At 56.0% G+C, this 18,343-nt stretch overlaps 1 protein-coding gene across 3 annotated transcripts in view; it reads left to right on the forward strand.

Moving 5' to 3' along the window:
• Positions 1 to 18,343, forward strand: part of ABTB2 (ankyrin repeat and BTB domain containing 2) — a 171,485-nt gene that overhangs the window by 130,470 nt on the left and 22,672 nt on the right. For all 3 annotated transcript variants that reach the window (XM_078058224.1, XM_036107023.2, XM_036107067.2), the window contains one exon: positions 1,505 to 1,718. In XM_078058224.1, the coding sequence (XP_077914350.1) occupies positions 1,505 to 1,718 (214 nt within the window). The remainder of the gene's footprint in view (positions 1 to 1,504; positions 1,719 to 18,343) is intronic.

An 18,343-nucleotide genomic window follows, 5' to 3' on the forward strand; every position in this document is an offset into this window, starting at 1 on the left:
TGGGAGCCAGGTGTCCATAAGTCACGAGGTGCCCAGGCAGCTGAGCTGCAGTCACAGGGACGAGCAGAGTCAGGTGTGGAGAGACGAAGGGGAGCGGGGCATGGAAGTCTCTTTCCTAGTGGAGATCTCCAACTCCAGGGATGTCATTTTCCCTGCTCGGAAGCCAGACACCGTCGCTGAGGCTGTCCTAGGAGAACTTGGCCGCTAATGGGCTCAAGTCAAGCCCCACCAGAAGCTGTATTTTAAAATGAAATGGATGTGTAAGGCTATTTCATGATTCTGTAAATGTTTGGGGGGGGGGGGCGCCTATCATGCAGGAGACCCGGGCAGGGTGCTAGGGACGCAGGGGAGTAGAGAACCAGACTCACGGAGGCTGTATCATGAAGGTTAATTGAATAAGTGACCTGGTTCTGCCACTCACTGAATGCCCTTCACCAGATTAAAACCAGCTCTTTTCTTTCACCTTAGGGCCAGCCTTGTCCAGAGGCTTTCTCTGGAAGGGGCGATCTCTAAGGAACTGCCATGGCGAGGGGGCGGGGGGGGAGCTGGCCCCCAGGCAAGGCCCCCCTCAGTTCTCAGGCCTGAGGAGAATGGAAGGGTGCCACTCTTCCCAGAACAGAGGAGCCAGCAGGTGCCTGGGGCTGTGTGGCCCATCCTGTCTCAGCATTGTGGCCTCACACAATGATGGGACATTTCCTGTCCCAGGCCAGTGGGATATTGAAAAGACTTGACTTGGGCAGTAACACCGTGCAGGATATGGGGACCTGAGGACCCCACAGACTTCAGTGGGTCAGGCCTGGGTCACAGTTCAGTTCATGCCTGCATTCATATCTAGACCCTGCCATTTACTAGCCACAGGACCTTGGCTGATTAAGCTCTGTGACCTTGGCCTCCCTGTAACTGGGGAAACGTAGGGGGTCAGTTAAGTGTTTGTTTACCAGATAAGCCTCAATTTCTTCACCTGTAAAATGGGGGTAATACTGGGCTCCAGTGTTAAAAGGGTCAAATGAGAGCCCATTTCTGGAAACCGAACACTCAGCACACACTGAGTACTCAGGGCCAGTGACCACGGTCATCTAACCTGATGTGTTGGAGATGGAGGGACCTGCCCTGTGGAGGCGCCTGGGCTTTGGGCAGGATGGTCCAGGGAAAGGCCACCGTGCAGCCTGGCGCTGCGTGTCAAAGGCCGGGGCTCCCTGGGTCAAAGGGCTGGGGAAAGGCCCACGGGGTGGTGGAGGGAGTGGGGGTGTTGAAAGAGAAACCACATTAGCATAAGTTCTGAAGGAGACCGGCCCTGCCAAGTCTGTAGCGCGGCTGTTCGGGCGAGCCTGGCAGGGAAAGGAAGACGAAATTGCTGGTGTATGTCTCAGGTGACAGTCTCCACCTCTGCCTGCTGGCTCCGGGGGAAACGGTAATTCCGCGCCGCGGCCAGGGGAGCCACAGGAGCCTTGGAAGGATGGGGCCGGTGAACTCAGACTTCTTTTCTCTTCCGCCCTCCCCGCAGGTGACCTGGTGTCCCGCGCCATGCACCACATGCAGGGGCGCCGCCCGCTCTGCCCGGGCTCCAGCCCCGCCCGCCAGGCCCGCCAGCCACCCCAGCCCATCACCTGGTCCCCCGACGCCCTCCACACGCTCTACTACTTCCTGCGCTGTCCACAGATGGAGTCCATGGAGAACCCCAACCTGGACCCCCCGAGGATGGCGCTGAACAACGAACGGTAGGGGTCTCCCTGGGGCTGCTCAGCAGGTGGCCTGGCCCTGGCGTGCGGTCATGCTGTTCACCCTGGGCAGGGGTGGCCTGGGGTTGTCGAGGCTCAGAATGGATTTTGGCTTCTGTCTCGGGTGCTCCAGCTCTAACAGTCACTTCCTGGGCTCGCTGACATTCAGTCGCCCCTTTGATAAAAGCAGGTATTCACAGCTGCTGGGAAAGGTGCTAGTGAGAACTGAGCGAGTGAGGGCCCTGGGGAAAAGCGCTCAGGACAGCGTCTGGGTGGGAGCGGGCCCTCCGTCGATGGTAGCCGTCACCTCCTGTGATCGTGGCCATGCCACCGTTCCCATTGTCGGTGGGGATCTAAGGTCTGCTCTGCCCTGCCCCGTCCACTCAGGTTACGGACGAGAGCATCATGGCTCTGGCAGGTTAGTGGTTGAATAGCCCCAGGACCCAGGCCAGCTGCTCTCTCTACAGGATCCTAACCCTTCCCCGGCTGGGAGCAGGGCTGCTAAGAACAGATGTGAAGGTTTTGCACTGCACAAGGGGACCCAGTGAGGGGCACGAGTGGGAGACAAACACAGGGTCATGTCAGCCTAAAGACCAGGTACCTTTTCTAGTTGGTCTTACTCAGAGGGCTGCTGCCTTTTAAAATTTTTCTCCCTAGAGAGGATGCTTTTTTATAATTTGCCCAGAACATCATATATGCTAGCATGAGCCTCGCCTCATGGCTAACATGGCCATCCGGCAGGGTCTGTCCAGGGGCTCAAGAGTTGCATGCTTAAAGGTCCTGGAAGTAAGGAGGACGTGCCCTTGGTTTAGAAAGCACCATCGGCACGCATTCCAGCACTCCGCAGGCCCCGGAGAGGGAGCGAGCCTGAGGGGCTCTGTGCCACATGGTGGAGGAAGATGGCCTACAGCCTCGAAGAGCGAAGGCTACTGCTTTCCCAGGCCCCCACCCCAGCTGGCCTCCTGTGATCGTGGCCATGCCACCGTTCCCATTGTCGGTGGGGATCTAAGGTCTGCTCTGCCCTGCCCCGTCCACTCAGGTTACGGACGAGAGCATCGTGGCTCTGGCAGGTTAGTGGTTGAATAGCCCCAGGACCCAGGCCTGCTGCTCTCTCTACAGGATCCTAACCCTTCCCCGGCTGGGAGCAGGGCTGCTAAGAACAGATGTGAAGGTTTTGCACTGCACAAGGGGACCCAGTGAGGGGCACGAGTGGGAGACAAACACAGGGTCATGTCAGCCTAAAGACCAGGTACCTTTTCTAGTTGGTCTTACTCAGAGGGCTGCTGCCTTTTAAAATTTTTCTCCCTAGAGAGGATGCTTTTTTATAATTTGCCCAGAACATCATATATGCTAGCATGAGCCTCGCCTCATGGCTAACATGGCCATCCGGCAGGGTCTGTCCAGGGGCTCAAGAGTTGCATGCTTAAAGGTCCTGGAAGTAAGGAGGACGTGCCCTTGGTTTAGAAAGCACCATCGGCACGCATTCCAGCGCTCCGCAGGCCCCGGAGAGGGAGCGAGCCTGAGGGGCTCTGTGCCACATGGTGGAGGAAGATGGCCTACAGCCTCGAAGAGCGAAGGCTACTGCTTTCCCAGGCCCCCACCCCAGCTGGCCTGCTGCCTTGGAGAGGCACTGGGTCTCATCAACTTTGCGGTACTCACGCCTGCTCCCCGGCCAGGCCCTTCTCTGTTGCCCCCACGGTCACAGAAAACAAAGGTGCGGTGCACCGCAGCTCATTCAAAACAGCCATCGTGAAAATATGGGAAATCCTGTGGACACATGGCAAACGTTGCAGGCTGGGAATGTCGTGGCCCAGGAGTCAAGGGGTCTGGGCACAAACACCGTTCATGGACCTTGAGAACTTTGTGCAAGTTTTCAGACCTCCCTGAGCCTCCACCTCCTCTGCTATAAACAGGGAAGTGGTAATGAAGCAGTTGTAAGGACTGAATCGTGAGGGTCAACATTTCCTGAGCGCTTACTAGGCGCTAGGCACTGTGCTGAGCACTTGGCATGTGTACCCATAGGAAATGCGTGTGCTTCACAGCCCCATTTGACAGATGAGGAAGTGGAGGCAGAGAGAGATTTGATAACTTGCCAAGGCCACAGAGGCTCTGTTCACAACCAGTACACGTGCAGGACTGTGAGACAGGAGACCTAAAGCAGCCGTGGCCCAGGGACACACACGTAGTAGGTTCCCAGTAAAGGCTGCCGCTGCTTGATGATAACCAGTGTCATTATTAGATCGTCTTGGAGATGGACAGCGGATGCAGGGCCCAGGTAAGTCACTCTGGGCCTGACCCCGAGCAAGAAGGCAGCAGGGGGAGGCTCCAGGCTTTCTGAAGGAAGCGCCCGGCAGGAAGGTGGAACCAGAGCAGAGGCCCTAAGCCGCAGCTGTTTCTGCTTTGTGGAGAAATTGCTGTGGTTTCCAGAGTTGGCTGGGTGGGAGAAAGGGCAAGGAAAACCTGTGAAGGGTGGGCGAGGGGACTCGCTGGTTGTTTGGTGAGGTCCCAAGGGTGCTAGGCGGGGCCCGATCACCCAAGCAAAGGTGTCTGGGAGAAGATGAGGAGCCTTCTTTGGGCCCACTGCCCTGGCCTGGGCCGCTTGGCCCTCTGGCGGTGACCATGGCCGTTGGCCGCGGGGCAGGCCAGGGAGGTGCTCCTCTGCAGCCGTCGTGCCCAGAACCCCTTGGCTGTCTCGGTGTCTGCCCTCTGACCTTCCTCCTGGGAGAATTCCCGGCCCCCAGTGCTCTACAACACAGCAGCGGGGTTTCTGTATGACCTGGGCTGTTGTCTGGACGTGATCGTAGTAGCTGAGCTTCAGTGGTAACATGCGTGTGTGTGTAGATATCTCATTATTTAACATCCACGCTGTCTGTGGCACAAAAAAATTGGTAGCTAAGGCATTTTTCCATGAATCATTTCGAATGAATATTAGATACATGAGGAATTGAAACCACCATTAGGAAAAAAGTATCCAGACATTTCAGATTTGGGCACAAAAAGGAGGACACCCTAAAAATACCCAGGCTGGCAGACAGCCTGACAGCCGTGTGGTGGCCCGGCTCCTGGCTACTGAAGGGGATCCTGCCATGCTTGGACTCCGTCGGATGGGGCAGGCCCTGGGGAGCCTGGCTGGCCCTTCCTGGGGGCCACCGAGCTCACATTCCACGGCAGGCGAAGCCCCATGTCTCCTCAAGGCACCGCCACGCTGGTATCCTCGCCAGAGCTCTGGGGAAACCTCCTGTCTGTACACACAGATAGCCGGACTTGGCTCCAGGGCGACAGAGCTTTGCTTTTGTGAGTCTGGGGATGGCTGGCTGTCTCTTTCTGCCCCCTATACCCCCACTTCATTGACTCTTGAAGTTCCTCCCTCTGTCCCATGTGAGGAGTGTGGGGGCCAAGTGCACCCAGCCAGAATCCAGAGCCTCTGATTGCCGGTGTGATGGCGGAATGGGGTCCCACAGGCCTCTGTTCAGGGAGTGGATGGCTTGGGGAGTTCTGGGTCTGTGGGGATTTAGTGATCTCTTCCCACTGCCTTGCTCACAGAGGCTAAGGAGCTCAGTTTGGTGGCATGGGTTTGACCACATGGTAGCATTGATGATGCCACCCAGGTCTGTGCTCAGAGATTTCTGCTTGGAGGAAATGGCCCTTCTTCTTTCCCATGGGAGGCCGTGTGACCCCATCCATGCTGATAAAGGGTGGGACATGCGTTCCTCTCTCTGTGTGAGGCTCATCACGGCCTTCCCTGCTAAGTCACGTGCTGCGTCCGCACGGCTCAGTCGGGCTTTAGTATCTCTCCAGGAGGCGCCGTCTCCCCAGAGCCTCCTGCTCTGGGTGTGGGAGGGGAGGTGGTGGGAGGAAGGAGCTGCAGAAACAGTAGGAGTCCAGGGTAGGCAGGCGGGGTGGCTTTGCAAGGGACAGTCGGGCCCTCTAGCATACTGGTGTGCGCCGTAACAGTGAGCCAGCAGTGCTAGGGAAAGGAGCCCGGGCTTTGGCCCCGAGGCCTCGACCCTGGTCCAGCCTCCCGCACAGGCCCCTCCACGCTCCAGGCGCCTCACCTGTAAAGCGGGGAGGACGAAGTGCGGTACACATATAAGGTAGCCAGCTCTTCTAGAGGGCCTTTCTGCCTACCTGTGTTTCTTTTGTGCCCCACAGATCAGCAAGGTAGGTGCTAGAATGACCTCCATTTTACAAATGAAGGCACGAGGCCGGAGGGGCCACCCAGTTGCTAAGTGGCTGGGCAGGGATTTGAACCAGGTCTCTCCGACCTCAAAGCCCTTGCCCTTCACCGTGCCCAGCTGCAGCTGCCCCACCCGGCTGCTAAGCCCTGGTCCTCAAGCTCTCAAGGCTCCCCGGGTGGGTCTCCCGGGGCCATCCCAGCCCCACCTGCCTGTGCATTCCCAGCACCCGTCCCTTGCCACCCTGGGAGAGCCTCACAGATGGAACCTCCCTGCATCCTCCCAGAGCGCCTTTCCTGCCCGGCAGCTCTGCATCACAGGCGCGGGCGAGGCACGAGGCAGGGTCTCAAACACAGGATTAGTCACAGCTGCTGCCCTGCAGGGCATGTCATCACCTGAGACCAAGCTTGAAAAGTGAAAGAACTTGCTGTCAGAGATCCAGGGTTGCCCATGGAGATGGGGGAGCCTCCTTCCCCCAAGGTCTGGAGGAGAATGGACAGCCATCTGGCTAAGTGTGGTCCTTGCTAGTCGTGCCTGGAGGCGGAGGGATGAGCTAGCCGAAAGAGCATCCTGGGTGGAAGATACCTCCTTGGCCATCATCCTCCTGGGGACGAGGCGTCTGGGAAGGGGGGAGGCAGGCAGCATGGACACCCAGGAGCGGCAGGAGGTCTGCCAGCTCATCAGCACATTGCTGGAGGAAAGCGTCATCAAGCAGAGCCCACGAGGGAGACAGACAGTTCGCGGTGCAGAGAGGGCTGAGGCGCACAGGACACGAACCAATTTTCTGCTTCAGAACCTCGGGTGCTGGAGGGCCCGGGCTCAGCAGGTGGCATTCCCAGGTGCATCTGATCTGATGGCACCAGCAGCGGAGACTATCTGGGAATCCTAGGAATGACAGCAGGCCACTTGTCCACAGACCAGTGCGTTTGCTGGAGCCCGGGCGTCTCCCCGGCCCCGCCTGGCGCCCCTTGGTGGCGGGAAGTACACTCAGAAGGCTTGGGGGCTGCCGAGACCCAGGACGCTCAGCCAGGAGGAGCGTGGGAGCCGAGCCAGAGTCTGATGGGAGACAGAGCCTGGAAGTGTCCGGCGTCATGACTTCCTAGCCTGCCAGAACCCTGTCTGCGGAGGGTACTGTATTGAAACATGTGCCTTTCAGATCGGACTTACCACTTAGTGATTTTAGAGCCTTCGGCCAGTAGGTTCCTCCAAAGCTCGGTTCTATAGAACGCCAACACATAGTCCTTACGATCACTTGTAAGGTGCGAGGTCTAAGTGAGCTCACATTCCTAATATTCTAGAACAGGACCTGGGACACAGTAAATGCCACATATGAGCTACTACGATGATTAGCATGACCACTTGTACTGGGCAGAGGGAGCAGCATGCAGAGACCGCGAGGCAGGGGAGAACAGGGTCCCCAGCCAAGACAGGAGCAATGTGGTAGAGAAGAAGGAATTGGGGGGGGGCAGGACGAAGCTGCAGGGAAGCCAGGGCCACATGGGCCGAGATAAGGAGAGGGCTCAGTTTGGCCTGGAGGGTTCTGGCCCCGTCCTCTGGCTCGGTGCTTGCTGTGATTGGCTGGTTCTTCTTTGCCCTCATGCCAGCCTGCCTCACTCAGTGCCCGGACCCCGCCGAGAGCAAGAAGAGCAGAGGGTGGGCAGCCCTTCCAACTCTGCTTGCCTTGATGCTGGGAAGAGAGGCGTTCCTACCGAACAGCCCAGCGCCCCAGCCTAGAGCAGTCCGGTCTGTGGTTCTGCTCCACCGGACAGCTTCAGGAGGGACCAGGGGCCCAATGTGCTGGTTTGATAGTCATCTGAGGATGCAGTTCCCAGAGCACTAGCTCTGCTCAGGCTCCGGGGCTGCTCAGAGGACGAAACTGTCGTCCGGGTGAGGTCCTGGTGGAAGACGGCGTGTGTCTGGCCCTGCTCTTCACTGCTCCGTTCCATGTCAGGATAGTCAAGAAGTTTCCAGCAAGTGTGTGAACAGAATTTGGAAGCGGTGACTCCAGCCAAGGCGCCAGCCGTTACAGGTCCCCTCACTCTCCCCGAAGTCCACCCCTGGGGTTTTAGATCCCGCCCAAGAGGAGAAAGATTCCACGAGCTTCTCGGGTCCCCCTGGAGGTGTTCTCTCTGCTGTCTTCCAGCAGTATGGCTGGTCAGCTCATCTTTCCAGGCCTCAGTTTCCTCGTTGGAAAAATGGCGAAGGTACGATGGCCACTGGCAGTAAACGAGATAATATGGCGAAGCACTGAGCTCAGTGCCTGGCTTATAAAAAATACGTATTAAATGTCGGCTGCCACCCTCCTCCTCATTATTGGTCAGAAACGTGTTTAGATGACACATGTTTGACACCCAGAGTGGGCTCTCTTCGTTGACCTAGAATGGCATTTCTTAAAAGGTGGTTCTCAAGTACTGCTAATACGTGACTGCTATTACTAATACTGATATTACTAACTGAACTACTACTAATAATGCAACTAGTAACATGACTCCTTACAAGCACTGCCCTGACCAGCATTTAGAGAGCACATTCCAAGTGGCAGATACCATCTTCAGTGCTTTGCTTATTAACCCATGTTTCTTCCTGTACTTCTGACGCTCAGTGGGGAAGGGATATGAGAGAACTATGAAGAGTGCCTTCTGTGCTGGAGTCTCCAGCCTCATGAGGGAGGCTGGACCAAGACAGGAGACCAAGAATGAGCAAAACCCACCCGCTGCATGATCACGTGTAGGTCGGCGCTCCGGCTGTGCAGCCGGCCAGGGTCGATCCCAGCTCTGCCGCTGACAAACAGGGTGGCCTTGGGCATGTCATTTAGCTTCCGTGCCTTGGTCTCTTCTTAACAGGGGTATTGTGGGGATCGAGTTAATATAACAAAAGCCCTTGGAGCAGCTCCTGGAGCACAGGATGCTCTGTCATCCTCACCACGGCCATATTCAGGGGGATCTCAAGGGGCCTGGCGGGCTCGGGGAGGGCATCAGAGCAGCGGGATTTTAACAGGGCCTTAAAGGACAGCCACAGGAAGATGGGGACAGGCCAAGTGGCATGGGGCAGCAAAAGTCACCGAAGGACTTCGTTGTTTCAAAGTATGTATTGCATGACAAAACTGGATCTACATTTTAAAATCACGAGAATTTGGTGTTTGTTTTTTCAAGTTCTTATTGACTGCGTGTCTAGGCTAATACGTCCAGGTGGGGCTAGAGCAGCTCTCCAGTGGAAAAGTACATCCTCAGAGGTGCCTGAGGGTCAAGTCCAGTTCCTGCCCCTCTGCCTCTCTGGCTCTGGGATCTGAGCAAGTCCAGCTTCCCGTCTGAGCCTCAGTTTCCCCCCTGTGTAAAGTGAGCCATATCTGCTGGTTCCTGTGCTTCCAGATTCTGCCTCCAAGGGGCACCCCCCAGGTTCTGGGGAAATACTCCCCGTACAAGAGAGGTACAAAGCGAGGAGAGGCGCCTCTTTGTTCCATTCCAGATGCAGAAGGGGGGATGTCTCCCCTCAGCCGAGCACTTTACATAAATAGGAAGCGCCACGGATAGGCTGTGTGCTCAGTCTGAAGAAGTGGGCTCGTTAATCTTCTGCTCAGCTTGCGAAAGTGTTTTCTTATCAAATAATAGAGATGATGGCAGTGGGGGCTTGATGGGACTGACTTAGGGTTCCCTTAAATACCATTTCAAGAAGATTTGCAATGTTAAGCTCTTTTTTCTCTTTTCCTCTCCCCCTTTCTGTGCGTTAAATTCCCATCTGCTTACTCAAAGTGGAAGTCAAAGAAGTCAGAATAGTGATTGGGTGAATTAGTACCCGTTTCCCCGTGTTCCCCGGACTGGCGCCCCCAGTCACCTCGGAAGGGGCTTGCTTATGGTCTGCTGTGGGCAGCGACGGTCCCTCCCATGCCTGGTCCCTCGCCATCACTTTACCCACTGCTGCTTTCCTCCAGAGCACCTTCCTCGGCCCACTGATACCTGGCAGCTACGCATCTGTCTGCTTACTTGTCCGCCCCCCACTCCCCACCCTCTAGAATGTGAGCACCATAGATAGGCTTTGTTCCCACTGTGTGCCCGGCACAGAGAACAGTCCCTGGCACATAGTAGGCTGTTAGCTAAGTTGTTCAGTTAATGAAACAGGAGCCTGAAGGTTGGACTCTGGTGTCAGAACAGCCGCAGCATGGGGTCTCTGCCAGTTCCGAGCTGGCTGACTTTGGGCAGCTTATTTCATTTCTCTGGCCTCAGCCTCTCAGCTTTCACTGGAGAATGGCTTGATCTACTTCCAGAGGTTCTTGTGGCAGTCATGGGAGGTTATACATCTAAAGGAGTTAGCACAGAGTAAGCTCTTCAGACATGGTAGCTGTTATTATCTGTGTAATTACTGTTTTCGTCAACCTTATGGAAGGCCTAAAACAACTAAATCGTGTTTAATGCATAAATAATCCAGAAACAATGGTGAATTTAAAAAAGTCACGTATACTCAGAATGCATGTTTTCTTGGGGCGCCTGGCTGGCTCAGTCAGTTAAGCGGCTGACTCTTGGTTTTGGCTCAGGTCATGGTCTCAGGGTCGTGAGATGGAGCCCCGTGTCAGGCTCCACGCTCAGTGGGGCGTCTGCTGGACATTCTCTCTCCCCCTCTCCCTCTACCCCTCCACCCTCCCCCTGCTCACTCTCCCGCTCTCTCTAAAATAAATAAATCTAAAAAGAAAAGCATGTTTTCTCTCCCTCTCATATACACGCCCTCAGTCCCTGTAATTCCTTCAACTCAACCCTGACAGAAGCCAGGGAGCCAGGCGAGTGACAGAGAAGATGAAGTAGACCACATGTCACAAAGGACTAAGTGAGGCCTGCTTTGGACAGAGATGTGTACAAACTTCAGATTTATCACAACCTACCATCCAAGGATTGAAGAAAACTTTAAAAACTGGATTTCATCCACCCATTGGTTCAAAGACCAAGCGGACTGAGGGTCAGACACTCTCCACCGTTACTGGGGTACCCTGGCCCCTTGGTTGCTGGTTTGGCCCTGGTGCCCCCACAAGATGGGCTGTGGTTACTAGGTTTCAGCTGGGGAATGAGACGATCTGATGTATTTCACACAGGCCGGAAGCATCTAGTCAAAGCTTCACAGTCTATAAAGCACTTTACGTACACGGCTCTCTGATAGATTTTCATGAGAGCTCCTGGAGAAAGCTGTTACTGTTCCCATTTATAGACGAGCAGACTGAGGCCTGGAGAGGGTCAGAGGGGCAGCCAAGGTCCCAAGTAGGAAGAGGCAGATCGGAGCTCAGGCAGGGAGGCCTGATTATAAGAGCCCAGCGTTCACATCATCGGGGGTGTAGTGTCCCTCCCACCTCCCAGGAGAGAGGAGGCAGGACCCCGGGAGCCGGGTCTCTTGGGCAGCGCCGCCTCTACCCAGCGAGACGTAGGCGGCCTGCGCTCAACCACTTGGGGCCTCTTCCTGGGCGGACGAGAGTGTGCTGGCTCACAGTGGCCAGCCTGACGGTGGGCATCTGTCCAGCCTCTGACAAGGAATGAGCCAGGGATTGGGGGCAGACAAAGGAAGCGGCGGTGCCAGATAACGGGGGATGGAGACCGGGCAGGATCCCGGCCCTGCCGTTGACAAGTGCCCCCGGGGGCTGCCTGTTGCGGCTGACTTCCTGCCCCATTGTTGGGGCCACCGGTCCTCACAGAAAAGAAGACTGGGTGGGAGCCACTGGGCCTGGGGGCTTCATTCATCGGCTATGTTTTTGTAACAATCCCCTTTGTCTGCAGTATGGAGCCTTGGTGTGCTGGGAAATCCCAGCTCTACAGGGAATGGACTTCGCTTTCTCAACGGTGGCTTCCAGGGCTGAGCCGCTGACGTCCCAAGCACCAAGGGGACAGGAGAGCAGCTCAGGTGATGTCTGCAGGCCGGCCGGGCTGCTCTCTGGCCCACTCCTCCTGCCTGCCACACAGCTCTACACAGGGATCCCCCTCCTCCCACGGGACCGACCACCTGGGACGGGACAGCCACCTGGGACTTGCCCCCACTTTGCTGCTTTCATATTGGACATTTGGGGGAAAGTCTCTTCAGAGGTCTGGAGAATACCCCTGAGGCTCTGGGGCCCAGTCCGGCCTCCCGCTCCCTGCTGATTTCAGGGCTGATGAGGCCGTAGGTGCAGAAGCTGGCCTGGGGGAACCACTGAGGCCAGCCCTTTGTCTACCCTGCCCGCTTCCCGGGTTTCAGCCAGATGGCAGGCTCAGAGCATTCTGCGTGTGGCAGTTTGTTCTCGCGAAAGACCCCAGAATCTGTTTGTTTTTCCTTTTAAAGCCGAACAGTTTGCCAGTGGTTAGCTATGTGACCTTGGATCTGTGTCCCCACCCCTCAAAGCCTCAGCCTCCACATCTGTAAAATGCACACTGACAATTAGACCTCCCCTGCAGGGTGGCTGTATTAGAAATAGGGTCATGTGTGCAGAGTGGCCTCATGCCTGCTCAGCACGTAGTAGGTCCTCAACAAATCATAGCAATGTGGCTTTACTGACCAGAAGCCAGTGCCAGAGTCTTTTTCGAAGTTGCAGTTGGGATGTGGGTGCGGAAAGCAAGGTCAGTCCTGGGAGCCCGCACCATCTTTTCCTATCCCTGTGGCTGGGCGCACCGCTATTTATGACGCGAGTCAAAGCCACTCACTGCCAATCAGGGATTACCCCCTGACGCCTCTGTCAGGCCTCAAGAACCCCATGCCTCTACCTCCTTCTAGAAGTTTCTAGAAACTCTTTACCTGACAGTGTGAGTGCGTCATCTTTTTTTGCCTTAGACTGTGGAGGGGAGAGAGGTAAATTTTGTGTGATTATACTCAGCTGAATCCAAACAGGAAGACCATCCAGAGACCCTGAACAAAAGACCTTGCCCCCTCCCTGTCCCGGGTGTCTGAGAGAGAAATAAGCAGAACAGCTAAGCCACAGCATCCTCCCAGGCTGCCTTGTCAGCAGAGGCTGATGGGTGGTGGCAAGGGCCCGTGCTGTGTGTGTGAACAGGTTGGAGGCCTTGCCCGTCTGGCTTCCATACGGTGGAAGAGTTTGTGGTCTCTCGTCAGCCATCCCGGATGCCGAGCGGAGGTGAAGAAGGTGGGTCTCTTGCCCATGGCAGCTCTGCAGATGAGGTGTGGCGGCTAGGCCAAGGCAGCCACACCCCAGTGAGGTGGAGAGAGGCCTGCTTTGACACGGCTCCCCGCCAGGGGCGTGGGGAGCAGTGTCACTGTGGCCTGCTGGGCCAGCCGCCTGCGCACCGGCCGCCACGCGGGGAGCTGGCACCTGGGAAACGGGCCCGGCGCCCCGGAGCTCCCAGCACCCTCCCTGCGGCACGACAGGGCGGTGGGGTGGTGGCCTGCGTGCAGGCCCTGCCCTGGAATCTGTACCGGCTTGCCCACGGAGATGCCACCCTGGACGCAGGCCCAGTTACCGAAGACAGATGGCTGTGTCCCCTCCACCAGGGCGCAGCAGCACGCAGACATCTGCAGAAGCACGTCTGCTGCCTCCCTCCCGGAGAAGGCTCCCCCAGCATCCTCGCCCCGCCCCCCCGCCCCGAAATTGCGGGAGGTCACCCCCGGTCAGCGGAGCCCCACCCCCGGGACACTGTTCCTGGGTCGAAAATTCTCCTGTGAAATGGTTGTCTTCTTTTTTTTTTTTTAGATTATTTATTTGAGAGAGAAGGACAGAGCACAAGCAGGGGGAGTGGGAGTGGGAGAGGGAGAAGCAGGCTTCCTGCTGAGCAGGGAGCCCGATGCGGGACTCGATCCCAGGACCCTGGGATCCTGACCTGAGCCAAAGGCAGGGGCTTTACCGACTGAGCCACCCAGGCGCCCCTGGTGGGCTTTTTATCCGGGAAGTATTTTCTTTTTCTGAAGACAACTATTTGCCAATACCCAAGCCAACTCAAGCCTCCAAGAATGAAAGACGAAGTCGGTCCCCATTTCACGAGCTCCTTTGCCTGTAGAGAGTTGGGCCTGATGCCCTTGACTCCGTAGCACATGGAGCCCCCTGGGAAGAACTCTGGGGCCCCACAGAGAGTTCTGGAGTGAGAGCGGACCCCTGAAAACACGGTTGCAGCCGAGGGCTTTGCCGCCAGGAGGGAGGAACGTGCCGCACGTTTACAGATTCAAAGATTGCGTTTCTAACGTGGGTCCCTGTGCTGAGGGGTGGGAGATGTCAGTGAGCAAAAGTCGCTGCCTTTGGAGAGATTATAGTCTGAAGAGAAAGCAGGCTCACACGCAAATGAAATGATGACCGATAGGGTAGGGACTGCGAAGGCGCAGGGCTGGGGGGCAGAATGGAGAGCCGCTTCGGGGTGGGCACGAGGGGACGGCGTGAGCCCGCCGTGTGCTTTACCCTCCCGCTAGGGTGACCAGATGTTTTGGTTTGTCTGAGACAGTTCGCTGCCCAGTGTGATTGGCAACAATTCTCCGTTTTCCTCTCAGAAGTGGGCCAGTTTGGGTGACAAAAGATATGGTTATTGTGCCTAAAACTCCTCATCCCTAAGATGAGGGAGATGGGGAAGGGTCTGGAAAGTGGAGGACCAGAGCTGATTTCCTAAGCTGAGCGGCAGCGGAATGCTCTGTGCTGGAGCTGGGGGCTGGGGTACACAGCCCGGGACCTCATCCCAGCTCTGTCATTTACCGAGGTGCGTGATCTGGGGCAAGGTAGTCCACCTCGCTAGCCCTCGGTTTCCCCATGTGTGAAATGGGGGTAATAATAGTAGCTGCTTCGTAACATCGATATGAGGGTTAAACGAGTCAATAGGTATGAGGGGCTTAAAAGAGCGCCAGGTGCTTAGCATGCTCTAGAAATGTTAGTTGTTAGTGTTCTTCTGTTATTCCCGCACGCCTTGGGAGCCAAGCCAAGATGCCCCAGTTGTCACCTGATTGACCTCCCATCCCACTGCCCACTTTTAGGCTCCCATGGGGCCTGAGGGGCAAGTCCCTGGGAAGAGGCAGGGAAATTGCTCACGGCTAATCATGACTTGGTTATATTCTAAATTTATATCCATATGTATATCTGGGCAAGTAGAGGATTTTTTAGGCCTCTAATCCATAACAGATGAGTTTTAATAAGAAAAGAGTATTTCCCCCTCAGCAAGCCCTGAGCTCGGCCTCTGACCCCAGTCCTCTGACCCCACGTGGAGGCTTTGCCGTGGGTCAGCTCAGGTGCTGGGGCAGAGTGTGGGCGCTGGAGAACAGAGGCCTGGGGGTCAGAGGAGGTGCTTACCTACTCTGCCTCCCAGCTGGGCCAAACCACTCTGGTTTACCAAGCAATTCTAGAAAATTAATTAGTCCAAGATGTGAACCAGACTAGAATTGCTTCCTTTGTGCTGGGAGTTGCCTCTGACTTCAGTGGGACACGGTGGCTTTTTTTCTGCATGGACGGTTTGGCTTGGTGTTTAGGCCACAGTGGCTCTCGCAAATCTTAGACGACCGATGGTGAAGGCCTCAGAGCCGGCGTGGGAGAGCTGACTTGACCTTCCCAGAGAAGTCTTTGCCTGCAGAGCTGTCGTTCGATTGGGCAGAGCGGGGCCTCTTTGCTGGTTCCTGATGCTGCCACTCTATGGCCCCAGCCCAGACAGCGTCCATAGCGGGAGCTAGGAGAAGGGTGATGCAGCAGGGCGATGGCCCCATGCACCCCAGTGCTTGGCAGTGGTTCCATCCGAAGGTGGCGCAGATTCAGGGGGAGAATATAGGGCTGAGGGTGGGAGACTGGCTGGCCGCCGTGAGGTTCCTCTCCTGGACTGAGGGTGCTCACAGGCAGGGTGGGCTGAGCTTCCTGGGGAAGGGGGCAATCTCCTTAGGGAGCAAGACGAAGGCGGCAAGGACCCCCCCAAACCCTTTTGCAGCCCCCGGAGCCAGGCCCGCGCCCAGAGCCCTCTGCACTCCCTGCCAAGGCTGGAAGTGAAGAAACCGCCGCCCGGTTTTCCCAGGGCTGAGCTCAGGCCAGGTCTCCAGGCCCTGCCCAGCCGGTGGGCACGTCTGGGGCCTGCCTGCGTGCTCATTCCCGGCTCCTCGTGGCTGGGCACAGAGGGGACAGACCTGCCAGGGGTCGGCGGCGGGGGGGACAGAGGCACGGGCCTTCTCGTGCCTCGGGCTCGGGGTGCACAGCCTCCAGTTACAGGCCTGTGCCCCCCTGCAACCTGCCCCTCTCCCCGAGGCCGCCGCCCACCTCGAGGAAGAACAGAGCCTGCTTTGAGCTGGAAATTAGAGTCGTTTCCTGTTCCACGTCGTTAAGACATTGCTTATAGGGCTGTAATCCCAATAAATCTTATGCTTGCTCAGTGGGGCCGGGTTTATTTTTTTTCCAGGCTGTAGGGACCTTTAAAACCAAGACCTTAAGAAGTTTATTCTCTTTCATTTTTTTTTTTTTCAAGGGGGGAAAAAGTGGCTTTTGCAGGCCCGGTCCTCTCGAAGGTCCTTATGAGACCCTTGGCTTGATATACTCAGGTTCAGGTATATGATTAACTGAGAGACACGAGGAGAAACTGAGTCATGACACGTGGGGCTGGTCTCCCCGGTGCTGCTGAACTGGCTCTGTGACCTTGGGCGGAGCCCTTGGCCCCAGGGCGCTTCCATTTCCTCCCCTAGCAAAGAGGAGTCACGTGGAAGCCCTTTCCCACTGGTGCATCTCCTGGACAGTCCCACGTCGCAGTCACCGCTGTTCTGCGCGCACACAGACACATGCTGCCAGTCGGTGGCCCTTTTAAGTGGCTTGGTTTGTCACAGCGGCAGCCCCACCCGATGTCCAGGTGTGCACGAGTGTGACCGTTGCAGCAGCACTTGGGGTGGGCAGGGGGCGCAGGTCCCTGGCCGTCATTCCATGCCCTCCACCCCCCACGTCACGTGTTGGTGAGTCTGTGTTCCTTGTCCCTTCCACCGTCCGCGATCCTCAACCGCCAAGGCCGAGAGCCTGCGCTGCCAGAAACAGCTTCCGGATCACACTCAACATAGTGGTTGCATTTGTTTTGTCTGTTTTATGAGCTGGGATGGAGTGGGTGATGGGCAGTTTGCTGGCAGGCTTTTGCAATCTTTACATGTTTATACTTGCTGGAGGGCCGGTGAGGGGAGAGTCGGCCCCACTTGAAGAGCTAGAGTTGAAGCATTTAATAGGACCAGATTCCTATAGCCTGTTCTGCTATTATGTGTTTTCTCTATCAACAGATACTAACATAGTAATAATAGTTCACCTTTATTGAGAACTTGCCATGGGCCAAATGCTGGGCTAAGCACTTCCATGCGTATTTCTCGTGAGGTGGTCCTATTATTTATACCCATTTCACTGATGGGACGACTGAGGCTGAGGGGGCCCAGGCTCACAATTGAGTTTATTGGTGGTGATGCTGGATCCCAACCCAGAAGGCTCCCTCCTGAGCCCACACTCTAGATCACTGCAGAGTAGACAGAGCCATTGTCACGGGGAGTCTGTGAAATAGCAGCAAAAGAGGTTCTCACAATGGGAAATATCTAGAAGCCACTTCTTTAAGAGAAAAACAGGCCCAAAAAGTGTAATGACCTGCCCCAGGTTATAGAGCCCGTTCCCTTGCTTCCAGGACACTGGGGCTTTCTTGCAGTGAGGATGCTGCAGGGAAGGGGGCTAGGAGCCTCAGTGCACTGGGCTGGGAAGGTGCATGCAAACCACACAGTATTCTAGAACTGGCTGGACCGTGTGCCACCAGAGGCAGAAGTCCAGCCCCACATTCAGCCCAAGTACAGCCCTGTCTTAAGGTGGTGATTCTCACAGTGTGGTCTGGGGACCACCTGGGGTCCCAGAGACTTCAGGAGTCTACAGGGTCAAAATTATTTTCATAAGAATAAGGTGTTATTTGCCTTTTCACTCTCATCTTCTCACATGTGTCCAGGGGAGTTTTCCAGAAGCTATGTGACAGGTGATGACAGTACACTGAAGGTGAACTTGCATATTTACATGTTTGAACTTGCATATTTACATGTATGCAAACTTGCATATTTACATGTTTGAACATTTTCTGGGGTGTTTTTTTTTTTTTTAAGATTTTATTTATTTGAGAGAGAAAGCACGCAGGGAAAGTGACTGAGGCAGAAGGAGAAGCTCCCCGCTGAGCAGGGAGCCTGACTCGGGGCTCGGTCCTAGGACCCTGGGATCATGATCTGAGCCGAAGGCAGATGCTTAACCGACTGAGCCACCCAGGCGCCCCAAACATTTTCTGTTTTGATTTCTGATACAGTAAATAGCCGTAGAATAACACACTTAAACAAAAGCTCTTTGGAGGCCTCAATAATATGTAAGAGTACAAAGGGGATCCTGGGACCAGAGCACTCCAGAACCGCTATTCAGAGATATTGGACCCAGCAAGGGGGAATCTCGGTGGCAGAGGGGCTGACCAAAGGGGGTTCCTTCAGCCATGCCCCCACCCCCTCTGGCACAGCAGACACGTGCCCTGGCAGTGAAAGGCTTGTGGCCAAGCTCAGCCTAGA

Source organism: Halichoerus grypus, chromosome 11 (genome assembly GCF_964656455.1).
Source record: "Halichoerus grypus chromosome 11, mHalGry1.hap1.1, whole genome shotgun sequence".
NCBI lineage: Eukaryota > Metazoa > Chordata > Mammalia > Carnivora > Phocidae > Halichoerus > Halichoerus grypus.